Here is a 13,761-nt window from a genome sequence, read left to right as displayed (position 1 = left end):
TCACTGCCTAGCGGGAGCCTACCCACTCGGACTTGGGGTATAGGCTGGGGAAGGGGGGTTCTCCCACTTGCCTGCTCCCCAGAGGTTGGGGGGCTGGGCCCTGGACTGCCTGGTGCTGGTGAGCAACGTCTGAAGCAACATGTGGCACAGGCAGAGCACGTGGGCTTGGGTGGGGACGGGGACTGGGTACTCGGTGCTTGGAGACTGGATCAAGTCTGCACCTGCCCCAGTCACTTGGCAGATTGGCAAGGCAGGCTGGCAGAGCCTGTGTGCGTGGGAGGCAGCTGGCAGCAGCGCCATGTTCTGACGACCTCACAGCCAGACTCCCCCCTGTTTAGCGCTGACTGTTAGAACCACCCCCAGAACCTCAGTTAAGCAAAGAGGTTAGTTTCCATGGAGACACAGCATCCTTTCTCCACGGCAACCTGAAATCCCAAAACGCAAGTTAAGCTCAGGAATGCGTCATCGGTGACCTGTAGGGGGCGCTCTCCCACAAGGCTGAGCTCAAGACCGTGGACAGATGAGCAGTTGACCACAGACTTAAAGATGCCCCAAAGGCGAGGCCTGTGGGGACCTAGATAGGCCCTGCTTTAACCCCTTCCTGCCCACCTGTATGATTCGAGGAGGCTGGCAAGGCTTTAGGACGCACTGTGTGGAGGTGGTAGCCCCACAGCTGGGGCCCTCGGAGGGCCACTTGCATGGAGACGATCCCTGCCCCCAGAGGCTGGGCCCAGAACAGAGGAAGCAGGCACTGCCCGGGCTGAGTGGACACACAAGAGTTAACTGGCGGCTGTGACAGGGCGAACCGCCCTCAGGAAGTGTTACTCACCACTGGGAATGTGAGTGCTCTTGCCTTGGGGGCTGGATTCTCTTCCTGAGTCCCCGGAGATACCGAAGGAGCTCCCAGCCATGGAAGCCCCTGGAGAGTCTGGAGCAGGCCTTCTCGGAGCCCCCAGCCCAACCAGCTTCGCACCTGGGCACCTGGAGAGAGAAAAGTTAGTGAAGTTGGAAGGGCAACCCGGTGGGGCAGGGGCGGGGGGACCACAGAACTGGGTCTGTCCTGGGGCAAGGAGGGGGAGAGGGTTGGGCAAGGTTCCCAGCCCCTGGCCCCCTGCTCAGGTCTGGCGCCTGCCCCCAGGCCAGCGCAGGACCCGCTGTACGATGTGCCTGATGCCGGCGGGGCACGAGCAGGTGGGCCTCAGCAGCCCGGTCGCACCGTGAGCCTGCGGGAGCGCCTGCTGCTTACCCGGCCCGTGTGGCTGCAGCTGCGGGCCAACGCCGCGGCCGCGCTGCACGTGCTGAGGACCGAGCCCCCTGGGGTGAGTCTTCCCCCACCCCTGGGGCTGGTGGCTGAGGGTGGGAGGGAGCGGGGCTGGACGCGGAGGTCCTGAGCCTCCGACCCCTGTCGACTCGCAGACATTCCTGGTACGGAAATCTAACACTCGCCAGTGCCAAGCCTTGTGCATGCGGCTGCCCGAGGCCAGCGGCCCCTCCTTCGTCTCCAGCCACTACATCCAGGAGAGCCCTGGGGGTGAGAGGGACTGGCCTGGAGGGAGGGGCTGGAAGCCATCAAGGCAGGGCACCGGGGTTCCCCAGAGAACAACCTCACTTCCCGTCTCTCAGGCGTCTCCTTGGAGGGCTCAGAGCTTGTGTTCCTGGACCTGGTCCAGCTCATCTGTGCCTACTGCCACACCCGGTGAGCCTGCCTGCAGGGCGCCTGCTGTCCATGGGGCCCTACTCCCTGGGATACCCTGTCCTCCTCCCACACAGACGCTCTCAGTGCCCACAGCCCGGAGCTTTCCTCACTCCTGACTTTTTGCTCCCCTCTCCGGCCTCAGGGACATTCTTCTCCTCCCGCTTCAGCTCCCCAGAGCCATCTGCCAGGCAGCCACCCGCAAGGAGCTGGAAGCCATCTCCCATCTGGGCATTGGTAAGGGCTCCCCTGCTACCCGTTGCTCAGATGGACAAGCTGAGGCCAAGAGGGAAAGGGAAGGCATGGGCACACAGCCTGAAGCCTGTGCCTTTCCCTTGGTTGGGCCCCCTCCCTGAACCCCCTGAGGCCCCAACCTGTTTCTCTTCCCTAGAGTTCTGGAGCTCCTCCCTCAACACCAAGGCTCAGCCAGGCCCATCTGAAGGCCCACTGCTGCCCAGGCTGAAGCCCCGGTCCCCACAAGAGCTGGACCAGGGCACTGGAGCTGCCTTGTGTTTCTTCAACCCCTTGTTCCCAGGGGACCTGGGCCCCACCAAGCGGGAGAAATTCAAGAGGAGCTTCAAAGTGCGTGTGTCCACAGAGACCTCCAGCCCCCTGTCTCCACCAGCTGTGCCGCCTCCCCCAGTCCCAGTGCTGCCAGGGACAGCCCCCAACCAGACAGAAAGGTTGCCCTCTCGCCAGCTGCTGCGGAGGGAGAGCTCAGTGGGGTACCGTGTGCCAGGGGGCACCGGCCCCAGCCTCCCGCCACTGCCTTCCCTCCAGGAGGTGGATTGCGGCTCCCCCAGCAGCTCAGAGGAGGAGGGGGTGCCAGGGTTCCAGGGGAGCCCAGCAACCTCACCCCGCCTGGGCCGCCGGCGGCCGCTGCTTCGGTCCATGAGCGCTGCCTTCTGCTCCCTGCTGGCGCCCGAGCGGCAGGTGGGCCGGGCAGCCGCAGCGCTGATGCAGGACCGACACACAGCCGTGGGCCAGCTGGTGCAGGACCTACTGACCCAGGTGCGGGCCGGCCCTGAGACCCAGGAGCTGCAAGGTATCCGCGAGGCGCTGAGCCGGGCCCGAGCCATGCTGAGCGCGGAGCTGGGCCCGGAGAAGCTGCTGCCACCAGAAAGGCTGGGTGAGACTCCAGCCCGGGGCTCTGCCGGTTCAGCACTATCTCCCCATTCCACTCTCTCTGCCTCCCCACACTGCCAGCCTGTCTCTCAGTCTGTTCTGTGGCTTTACAAACCCACCTTGTCTCACCACCATTCAAGCAAATTCTGTCCACCGCCTGCCTCCCTGTCACCAAGTTTCCAAATCTGTTTTTAATTTATTATTTATTTTATTTATGGCCGCGTTGGGTCTTCGTTGCTGCATGCAGGCTTTCTGTAGCTGCGGCGAGCAGGGGCTTCTCTTTGTTGTGGTGAGCAGGCTTCTCATTGTGGTGGCTTCTCTTGTTGTGGAGCACGGGCTCTAGGCTTACGGGCTTCAGTAGTTGTGGCGCACAGGCTCAGTAGTTGTGGCACACGGGCTTAGTTGCTCCGCGGCACGTGGGATCTTCCCGGACCAGGGATCGAACCTGTGTCCCCTGCATTGGCAGGTGGATTCTTAACCACTGCGCCACCAGGGAAGTCCCAAGGTTCCTCCTCTTTTTCATCCCTCTCCTCTCCTGATCATGCCCTTCCTCCCAGGGACTCTGCCCCCCTGGTTCCCCTGACCCCAGCCTACCTCTCCCCCGCAGAATGCGTCCTGGAGAAGTCGCTGCATCGCTCCGTGCTCAAGCCTCTCCGGCCCATCCTGGTGGCCCGCCTGCGGCGCCGTCTTTCCACCAACGGCTCCCTGGGCCGCCTGGCTGAAGGCCTCTGCCTGGCCCGGGCCCAGGGCCCCAGAGCCTTCGGGTCCCACTTAAGCCTGCCCTCCCCAGTAGAGATGGAACAGGTGCGCCAGAAGCTACTGCAGCTACTTCGTGCCTACTCACCCAGCGCCCAGGTCAAGCGGCTCCTGCAGGCCTGCAAGCTGCTTTACACAGCCTTGAGGACCCAGGCAGGTATGCCCCCTCCCACCACCTCCCACTGGCTCCTGCCAAGTCAGAGGCAGGCCACCAGGCAGAGGCTCCAGGAATGGCACAGCAGGGAGGGGGGGAAAAAAAAAAAGGGTCCAACCCTCCCATTTCACAGATGGTAAAACTGTGGCCCAGAAAGCAGAGTATCCACTCCCCAGGCCTTGCCCCCTGGTTGCCATAGAGACCACAGTGCCCAAGGCCTGGCAGGTGGAGGGGAGGGTCCTTGTCTAAGATAAGTAGTGGATTCTGACCCTGGGGTCCCAGAGGAGCCTGAAGCTTCCTCCTCCACCACCCACAGGGGAGGGTGCAGGGGCCGATGAATTCCTCCCACTGCTGAGCCTCGTCCTGGCCCAGTGCGACCTTCCTGAGCTGCTGCTGGAGGCCGAGTACATGTCAGAGCTGCTGGAGCCTGCCTTGCTCACTGGAGAGGGTGAGGAACCCCACACACGCCCCTTCTGTCTGGGTGGGGCTGGGGCGCCCTGACTGAGCAGAGGAGGCGGAAGGAGCAGGTCACTCACGCCCAGCCTGAGTCGCATTCCTCCCCTTGTGTCCCAGGCGGCTACTACCTGACCAGCCTCTCGGCCAGCCTGGTCCTGCTGAGTGGCCTGAACGAGGCCCACACCCTCCCGCTGAGCCCCTCGCAAGAGCTGCAGTCCTCCCTCAGCCTCTGGGAGCAGCGCCGCCTGCCCGCCACCCACAGCTTCCAGGTAACAGGACTGGCCAACCCCGGGGGGAGTGTGGCATTGTCTGGCGCAGTCCTCTCCTTTGCCCAATGAGACCCAGGAAAGGAGGGGGAAGGGGAAAGGCCAGTCCTGCATTACCCCACGACAGAAACAGCGCCCCGTGCGTAACACACGTCCGAGCCAGCCTTTCTGGAGGCTGTGTTCCACGAGCCGGCACTGTGCTCAGTGCTCTGGCGGCTCAGCCTTGAATCTTCACAGAAACTCTGAAGTGGGATCATTATTATCCCCATTTTACAGATGAGGAAACTGAGACATGACATGGGGAGGGAAAGGGACACAGGCAGATCCTGGCTTCTGGCCCCCAACTGGACTCAGGCTTCCAGCCCGTGACCCCCATACCCTCCCATCTGGGCTCAGGTGTGGTGTCCTCAGAGCCAAACAGCATCTCTGCCCTTCACCCTCCTTCCATGCAGTCAAGGGACCCTTTCTAGCCTCGGCTAAGAGTCCAGATTTGATAGCCAGATCCTGGATCCAAATGCTGGCTCTGCTGCTTTTTGGCTTTGGGAGCTTGGGCAAGTTATATAACCTCTTTGTGCCTCAATTTTCTTGTCTATAAAATGGGGTAATAGTATCTACCTCCTGGGGTTGATATTTGGATGAAATGGGTTAATTCAGGACAAGTACTGAGGGCGCAGAGTAAGCTCTACCTGAGTAGGATTGTTAGGCTGTAGAGGCCTGCTGGGGCGTCCTTCCAGCCTGCAGCTGTGACCCGCTAGCACATCCCTCCCTTCCTCAGAGCCCCTGCCCAGAGCTCACCTTATTCAAAAAGCTTTTGCCGCTGATTCTACCACTGGATATGTACCGTCCCAGCCCTGTTCCTGCAGAGCTGCTACTGAGACCTCAGCTTTGCAGCCAGATTCGCACCAGGCAGGGCTGAGTTCTTGATTTTGCTTCTCCTGCACAGCACCTCCTCCGCGTAGCCTATCAGGACCCCAGCAGTGGCTGTACCTCCAAGACGCTAGCCGTGCCCCCAGGGGCCCCGATTGCCATGCTGAATAAGCTCTGTGCCACCAAGTTCCGGGTGACCCAGCCTGACACTTTCAGCCTCTTCCTATACAAGGAGGAGGACTACCACCGCCTGCCCCCTGGAGCCCTGGCCCACCAGCTCCCCACCACCGGCTACCTCATCTATCGCCGGACAGAGTGGCGCGAGACCCAGGGCACCTCCCCGGGGGCTGCCACAGAGGAGGGCAGTGGGAGGCCAGAGGCAGAGGGCAGGGAGCAGGAGAAAGGGGGCCGGGGAGATGGGGACACCAAGGTCAAAGCCAGTCCCAGGGACAGCAGGGGAGAGTCTGAGACGATGGCCGAGGGGGGCGAGGACCAGGCCAGGGGAGGCCCTGCCCAGCCAAGGGGGCCAGAGGCTGAGGGAAGCCAGGCAGCAGAGGAGTAGCTGGGAGTGGGCAGAAGGGCCATTTGGGGCAGAAAACTCTGAGCCTGGGGGGAAGGCCTTTCAGAGCCATCCACCCCACTGGCCAAGGCACAGCCCCCTAGTCTTCCCCACCCTGGGCCGCTCCGTGTCTGCCACCTCCTCTGACTGTCTAGCCCTCTGATCACACCTGCTGGGAGGTGCCTGGACTGGCCACATCTGGGCACTGGAGTAAAGCCCAGGGGGTTTTGGGGGGGCCCCAGACGAAGGGCCCAAGGCCCCTTGGCCTCTCATCCTTCTCTCCCAGCTGGAGGCCAGCCATCCCGCAGTGGTGAGTGTGCCCAACAGGGGACAAATCCAACAGGGGCCCGACCTCTGGCAGTGGAGGGTGGGGCTTCAAGGCCCTGAAAGGCCCCACCCACTCCTGGGTGTCAGGAGGATTTGGGGAGGCAGCAAGATGTCGGGGCCCAGTGCTGCCCAGACCACCTGGAGGCCAAGCACCTCCAAACGTCAGTGTCCTCATCTGTGAAGTCGGGGTGCTACTGCTGCCCTACCTTCTCCCAGAAGTCTTCCATGGGTCAGAATGGATGGTTTTGTGGCAAAGCAGAGCTCAGACTAGGGGAAAGGGGAGGGAAGGAGGTTGGATGCTAGCAACACACATACACACACCTCTCCAAGGGTCTGTTCTTCACTCTCACAGAAGGGAGAGGCTCTCCAGGCAACCCTGGGGACTGGGTCGGGTCCAGCTGAGAGAACACCCACATTCTGGTCTTTCCCCAAGATGGGAAGTCCTCCCAGGCACTGTGATGTCCCAAGGGAATGGGACAGAGGAGACAGGCTTCTGAAGTGAGGTGAGGATTCGGAAATCATCTTCTCTGCACTTGACTCTCTTGGACCTCACAAGAGCTTTACGGGACACAGGGCCTGGCTTTTTACCCACTGAGGCTTGGGAAAGTGACTCCTAAGACACCACACAGGAGGCCATTGGGATCCCCACACCCAAACCAGGGGTCAGGTTCCAGCTACTCCTTGTGTTCTAAACCACCAGTAAATTAACCCTCAAGGTCCGGTAGACCCCAAAGGGAGGCCCAGATCAGGCAACAAATGAGCAAAGAAAATACCAGCAACAACCACAAGGGGGTGCACATGGCCCAGGAAGCTGCCGAGAGGGTGACCTGATGGACGAACGCAGCTCCAGGGCAGCGGCAGTGTAGGTGGTCACGGGGTTTGCAATCTGGCAGCTGCCAGGCAACTTGGGGACAGTGCCAGGGCCAAGACCTCTGGCCCTCAGCTGTCTTGGGAGTCAGGGGTCTGAATGAGGCCAGCCTCAGGGGACCACTCCCTGGGAAGGAACTAGCCCCTGGTGGAAGGAGGACCCTAGCCAGTCTCTGAGGTGCTCCCTCTGAAACTGAGCACAAAGGGACATCGGCTCATATATCAGACATGACAGCTGGAAGGTAGAAATCCTGGACATTGGGATTTCAGACCCTCCAGATACAGCCCAGGTTGCAGGGCTCCCAAATTTCTCACTAGGCCATCAGCAGCTCTAACTTCCCCCACTTCTACCCGCCCCCCACAAGCTTCTCGCTGGTGGGGAGTCTCCCTTCACTCTTTTGTATGTCCCCCCCAGTCCCGCACCTACCCGAGTGCCCTGTACAGTGCTGGGCACTCCACAGGCGCACAATAAATGTTGTCCACTAATTGGAGTTTGATAACTAAGAGGGAAGGGCAGTGGGGTGGGAGGTTAAGGGAGGACTGGGTTCTGGGAACCAAACACAGGATGTCTCAAGTTCAGTCTCAGAGGAAGGACCTGGAATGGTTGCAGGGGGTGTTCAGAGAACCCCAGGGCCGGATGAAGAGCTGGTCTCATGGGAACTAGGGCTGGCTGAGGCTTCTGGGCCCCTGCGAGGGGGCCTCTGCAAGCCCTTCCCACCTCCTTCCCATGCTCAGTCCTAATTCCTGGCTCTGAGAATTCAGCGTGCCCCCAGCAGTGGCTCACTGGAGCACTGCCAGGCCCTGCCTGCTCCCTGAATCTTCTGGTTTACCTTCTGAAGAAATTCTGATGGGTTAGGGGTCCCGGCCAGATAAATCAGCATGACCAAGGGTCATGAGACAGGGGTTGGGGCTCCAGGCAGGGCAGGCAATGACAGGCTGGTCTAGAACTGATCTTATTGTCCCCATTTTATAGATGAGGAAACTGAGGCTTGCTCAGGCAAAGTGGCTTGTTACAGGGCAGAGGACTCAGACACCAGGTTCCGTGGAGCTTCGGATTCTGCAATCCTCCAAAACAGAAGGAGTTGTTTACTCATCCACTCAGCAATCTGTTGTGTCCGTATAGACCCAGCATCCGCAGCCCCAGCCAGAGGGAGACAGCTGTGATCTGGGCAGTAACAGCCTACTGTGCGCTCGGACTCTGTACTGCCCCCCCCACTCCCACTACTGCCTTCCACCTTTGGCCTTCTGGAAGAGGAAGTCAGGGCTCTGAGAGGTGCCGTGCCATTTCCAGCATCCACTGCTGCAGGGCAGGGCTGGAACCCTGACGCTTGGATCTCTGGAGGAGCAGCAGAGTCATTTCCTCACTTGGAAATGTTGCGCTTATCACCTCACAGTAGTTCCCTGTGTGAGTTTGTTTATTGTCTGTCTTCCTCACTAGACGGCCAGAGCCAAGTCGGCCTTGTTCCCTGCTGAATCTTGGGGGCCTAGAACAATGCCTGGCCCGGAACTGGCATGTAGTAAATATATGTGGAGTGATTGAAGACTCAGCCTAACTGTTCATCCCATGGCTTGGGACATGGGGCGGCACATCCTCCATTGCTGCCACCAGGGGGCGGGCGTGCCCCACTCCCAGTCACATGCCAGGTTCCCTTCTCTCCTGAGGCCACCCGGGGACCCAGGGCATTCAGAGGACCTGTGCAGGGCCTGGTGCCAGGAAGGGCCCTGGGACCGTCCTGCGAATGGGGATCCTGCTAATGGAGGTTGGGAAGGGAATGAGAGAGTGGCCTCTTCCCCCCAGGGCTCTCTGGCCAGGCAGACTCAGGAGCCAGGCCTGTGGGGTGGCCTGAGACAGGACCCTGCCAGGGTGGCGAGGAAAGCGGTCATTGAGACCCACAACACCCTGACTCAATTTCAACACCAAGCAGTTAACTCCCCGCCATGGCCTTGTGACCGCCTTCATGCCCACAGCTTAACACGCAAACACCCTGACTCACATTTGCACACAGGCTGTGTGACACCCTGCCCTGCCAGGGTCACCTACAGTGAAGCCTGAGCACCGCCACCCTTAACAGGAACACCCAGAGTGTTAGGACACCCTGACACTGTTGGCCATTCATGCCCTGCAGGATGGGACAGTGACACACATTGGCCCCTCCTCTGAGCCACACCCTGACGCAGACATCCCTAGATCTGCAAACTCAGAGATATTCCCTCACACTCTCCCTCTCGGGTTCAGAATGTGACACCCTGACGCACATACATGGAGAAAGGCCAACACAGAGACATGTGGTGACCTGCTCCACAAGGACTCCCATGGCACGCTTACACCTACCCTTGCAGGACTGCCGCTGACACACCCAAGGCCCCCTCTCGGACATGCCTGCTGCTTCCCACGCTGCACAGGCGTGGAAGTGCAGACACACACACACAAACTCAGAGACAAGTGCAGACACACACAGAGATACACATACAACATAAGGACACACATACATTTTTGATGATGCAAAAGAGGTCCAAGTCCTTCTCCTGACTAATCTCACCCCCTGCCGTGGCCTATCCCTGCCACCACTCAGCTACCCCACCCCATGGTGGACCCTGCTGGGCGCTGGGAGTTGCTGAGAAGACCCTCTTGGGGGCGTGGTGACCCCACTGGCCAGGCAGAAGGCAGAGGCCGGCAGCACTGGGTGGGGAGGCCTGAGCTCATCAGATTCCAGCCTGAGTGATTCACGGGAAGTGCCTGGGGAAGGGGGGGGGGACTGGTCCAGGGGCAGGGGCTTTGGAGGCCTGGGTGGGCTTCAGACCAGAGGGTCTTGGGTCCAGAGCAAGCCTCTGGTCTGGGAGGGGGGCTTCCCGAGGGGGTGGCCCAGGCTGAAGGGGTGTCTGCTGGGTCTGGCTCCTGGGAGGGGCTTAGGACACAGATCTGAGTCGCAGGATGAGACAATCAGTCCCTCCTGCCCACCCCGCCCATGGCCTGGGCCCCTGACCCCGTGCCTTCCCGGCCCCAGCAGCTGGGTGTCTTTAGCAGGGGTTAGGCCAAGGGTGGGGGGGCAGGGGTGGGGTGACCTTCACGGCCATCTTGGCCCCTTGGGCCCTGGGGCAGGCAGCCCGAGTGGCCCCCAGAGGCCTCGAGGGGCTGGACCAGCCTGGCCCAGTCGGGGCCGACAGGGTTACAGACCCTCGCTGCCCTGCCAGGCAAGACCTCTGCCAGAGAGCTGAGAACGCGCTCCTGTCCCAGCGCCAGGGATGTTTTTCTGCTGAGATGCAGCCCTCTGCTCCTGCTGCCCCCGGAGCCCCTGCCTCCCAGGCCGGGCTGATGCTCAGAGGACACAGCTGCTCCTGCAGGGTGACAGAAAGAAAGAAAGGAGGGGACAGGGCGGGGCTGCAGGAAGTGCCTTTCTTGGAACTCTGCACCAAAATAGCCCACTCTGTTCCTACTCTGGGTCTCAGTGTCCCCACGGGGGAGGTGTGTGTCACCAAGGAGACCCTCACCAGGGAGGGGCCTGAGCTGACCTCAGTCTGGCTTCTGCCCGCCATCTTCCCACCCCTCCCACCCCTGACAGCCCTCACCACCCCCGCCTCGGGCTCTGCTCCACTTTGAAGTCCTAACATAAATACCATGTCTGCTTGGGTTCCCCTTCCCGGCCCGGTCACAGCCCCCAGACCTGGCTCCCACCCCAGCCAGCACTGGGGGTGCGAGCTGGGGGAGAGGAGCGAGGGAGGCCTGGACCACCCAGGGAAGGTAGCGAGCCAGAGACCCGGGGACAGGACCAGGGAGACAGAGCGGGTGAGACACCAGAGATGGAGAGGGGGGAAACAGAAGAGGGCAGAGAACAGAGAGATCCCAGAAACCAACAAGGTGACAATGCTGGGGACAGGAGAGGAGAAAGAGGGACCCCAGAGACAGACAGGGGAGCTAGAGACCCCGACAGAGAGGGAAGAGAGGAACAGGGAGGAAGAGACCCTGCAGTCAGAGGGAGGGACAGTGAGACACGGAGGTCCCCGGGGAATGTGAACGGGCAGGAAGAGAAGGGGAACGTTCCAGGTGCCAGTGGAGACGGCAGGGGCGGAGACCAGGGCAGCAATGGAGAGGATGTGGTGGAAAGAGAGATGTCCCTGGAGACAGGGTGACCAACCATCTTTGTTTGCCCGGGGCTGAGGGGGCTCCAGGGACACGGCACTTGCAGTGCTGAGACCAGGCAAGTCCTCAGCAAACGGGGAAGAGTGGGTCACCCTGGGTGGCAGGCCTTTGCCAGATGCCACAGGGATCAGAGTCCACTCGCATAGGTGCCCTTCACACAGATGAGGAAGCTGTGGCCCGAGAAGGGCCATCCGGGATGTCCCTGGAGCACATGGCAGGGCCAAGGCAGGACCAGCTTCAGGGACGCTCCATGGAGCTGCACGGGCAAAGGGCTCCAGAGGGAGGACAAGAACAGTGAGGGCCGGGAGAGCACCTGTCCTGGGATCCCCAGGCTCGGGTACAGTCCCCGCTCTGCCTCCGCCTGTGTGACCTAGGGCAAGCCTCGTCCCTCTCTGGGCCGTGTGAACACTGAGTGGAAGGGCCGGGCCCCTCTAGCTCTGATGGGAGCTCCAGGACTCATGGCCCCCTGGGCAGATGTGGCCAGATGTTCAGGTCAGGCATCTGCCAGGAGAGAGACTGGGGCTCCAGCTGGGCCCAGGTTGGGCAATCCAGGGGCAGCCATATGCTTCTCCCCTCACAGCTGTGGGCACACGTGCGGGCCCTCGAGGACACACACGTTACCCAGCTGTGCACACTCACAGCAGTGCCAGGCTTTCACAAGCGTGCGCGCGCGCTCACACACACACACACACACACACACACACACACACGGTCATGCACAGACACCAAGGTACATCCACAAACACACAGTCTCTCTGTATGACAAAGACACCTCTGCCCCACCTCAGCCCCCTCCAGCTGTCAGAATCCTTTACCCCAGGGGCCAGGCCTGGAAGACAACCCTTCATCCTGGGTCCCACCTTCTCCAAGCCTCTCTCTCCCACCCTGTCTGGTCCAGCAACACACCCCTCCTGTGGGTCTCTCCCATCCAGAAGCACACAGGGTGTGGCACAGCACGTGGGGCAGGGGAGGGGGCCGCAATCAACCCCCTCCTTCCCAGATTCCCCTCCCTCCCCACTCCTGCCCTGGGACCTCTCCCACCCAAGACCAGGCGCCTCCCGCCCACCCGTTGGCCCTTCCTCCTGAAGCCTGAAGGCTGGGGTGGTTTGGGAAGAATTTAGAAATGGAGAGAGGTGGGGGGATGGGGACAAAAGAGAAAGGAGGAAAGGAGGTGATTTGTACACAAAGCAATGTGCTGGCTCAGCGGCCCTCATGCCAATGCTCTCTAGGACTCCTGCCCGGGGGGGGCGCCCCCCAATCACACTCGGCTCCCCCATGCTGGCTGCTCCACTGGGCCCTCTGAGGGCCAGTCCCTCTGCAAGCCGCCTTCACCCCAACACCAACAGCCCCACATACTGCATCCAGAATCACCGTCTGGCTTGTCCCAGTAGCTGGAAGACAACGTTCCTTCTGGGGAAGTGGGCTTCTGTTTCCATGGCCCTCCTGAGGTGAGCTCTCCCCAGAAGGACCATGATCAGAGCAGGGAACCCCAGCCTCCTGACTCCCAATGTGAGTCAGCCACGCTTGGTGTCCTGAGCTGTCCCCACCCCAGCCAGGGAGATACATTGGCCTCAGGCCCCAACGGAGAAAACAGGCTGTGTGGTAACCGGGAAGCGTCACGCATGCTGCCTGCTGATGGTGACCCAAGCTGTCCCGTCCTCCTGGGCTGCACTCCTACAGATCCATAGGGTTACATTCTGAGTGTGCCATCCATCACGGTGGCAGCTAATTATAAATTAGCATTTCTGCCTGATTCCCTGTACCCAACCACGCATCTAAACATTTTCTCATCCACACACCCATCTACTTAGCCATCTATCCATCCATCCACTTACTCATTCCTAAATCCATCCGTCCACCCATCCATCTATCCATCCATCCCCCCATCCTCCAAGCATTTATTGCATCAGTTAGCATCTTCTCTGTGCTATGGGGGAATCAAGATGAGTCCGGCTGAACGGGACTGGCATGAAGACCACGGCAAGCCCCCCTCTATCCCCTCACCCCCAAATCCATGATGCTGTGCCCACTATATACCTTCTCCTGACGAGGGTAGGAAATTCTTTTTTTTTTTTAATTAATTAATTCATTCATTCATTTGTTTATTTTTGGCTGGGTTAGGTCTTCATTGCTTTGCATGGGCTTTCTCTAGTTGCGGTGAGTGGGGGCTACTCTTTGTTGTGGTGTGCGGGCTTCTCATTGCAGTGGCTTCTCTTGTTGCAGAGCACGGGCTCTAGGCGCCCAGGCTTCAGTAGTTGTGGCACGTGGGCTCAGCAGTTGTGGCTCGCGGGCTCTAGAGCTCAGGCTCAGTAGTTGTGGTGCACGGGCTTAGCTACTCCGCGACATGTGGGATTTTCCTGGACCAGGGATCGAACCTGTGTCCCCTGCATTGGCAGGTGGATTCTTAACCACTGCGCCACCAAGGAAACCTTAGGCAGCCTCCACCTCACCTCTCCCAACATGGATGGCCCTGGGGGTGGGGGGTAAGTGAGTGCTAGATGCCCACCCAAACTGGGCACCCAGGTGCATCTCCAAGTCTCATTCTCTACCTAC

General features: G+C 60.5%; 1 protein-coding gene across 2 annotated transcripts; it reads left to right on the top strand.

Annotated features, from left to right (window-relative positions):
* Positions 1–909: 909 nt before the first annotated feature.
* Positions 910–5,879, top strand: RIN1 (Ras and Rab interactor 1; the record flags this gene model as incomplete). 2 transcript variants are annotated; one of them, XM_082844395.1, is made up of 10 exons in its annotated part: positions 910–995; positions 1,139–1,319; positions 1,417–1,531; positions 1,624–1,696; positions 1,839–1,930; positions 2,085–2,822; positions 3,612–3,731; positions 4,045–4,176; positions 4,302–4,453; positions 5,394–5,879. In XM_082844395.1, the coding sequence occupies 10 exons, from the start codon at positions 910–912 to the stop codon at positions 5,877–5,879; spliced, it is 2,175 nt and encodes a 724-aa protein (XP_082700521.1). The 2 variants fall into 2 exon arrangements, with proteins under 2 accessions (XP_082700521.1, XP_082700520.1); XM_082844394.1 differs by having other exon boundaries at positions 3,426–3,731.
* Between the last annotated feature and the right edge of the window lie 7,882 nt (positions 5,880–13,761).

This window comes from Leucopleurus acutus (genome assembly GCF_964270905.1).
Source record: "Leucopleurus acutus genome assembly, chromosome: 8".
Classification (NCBI taxonomy): Eukaryota; Metazoa; Chordata; class Mammalia; order Artiodactyla; family Delphinidae; genus Leucopleurus; species Leucopleurus acutus.
Note: the sequence above shows the minus strand (reverse complement) of the source record. Positions and strands in the feature narration are given on the sequence as shown.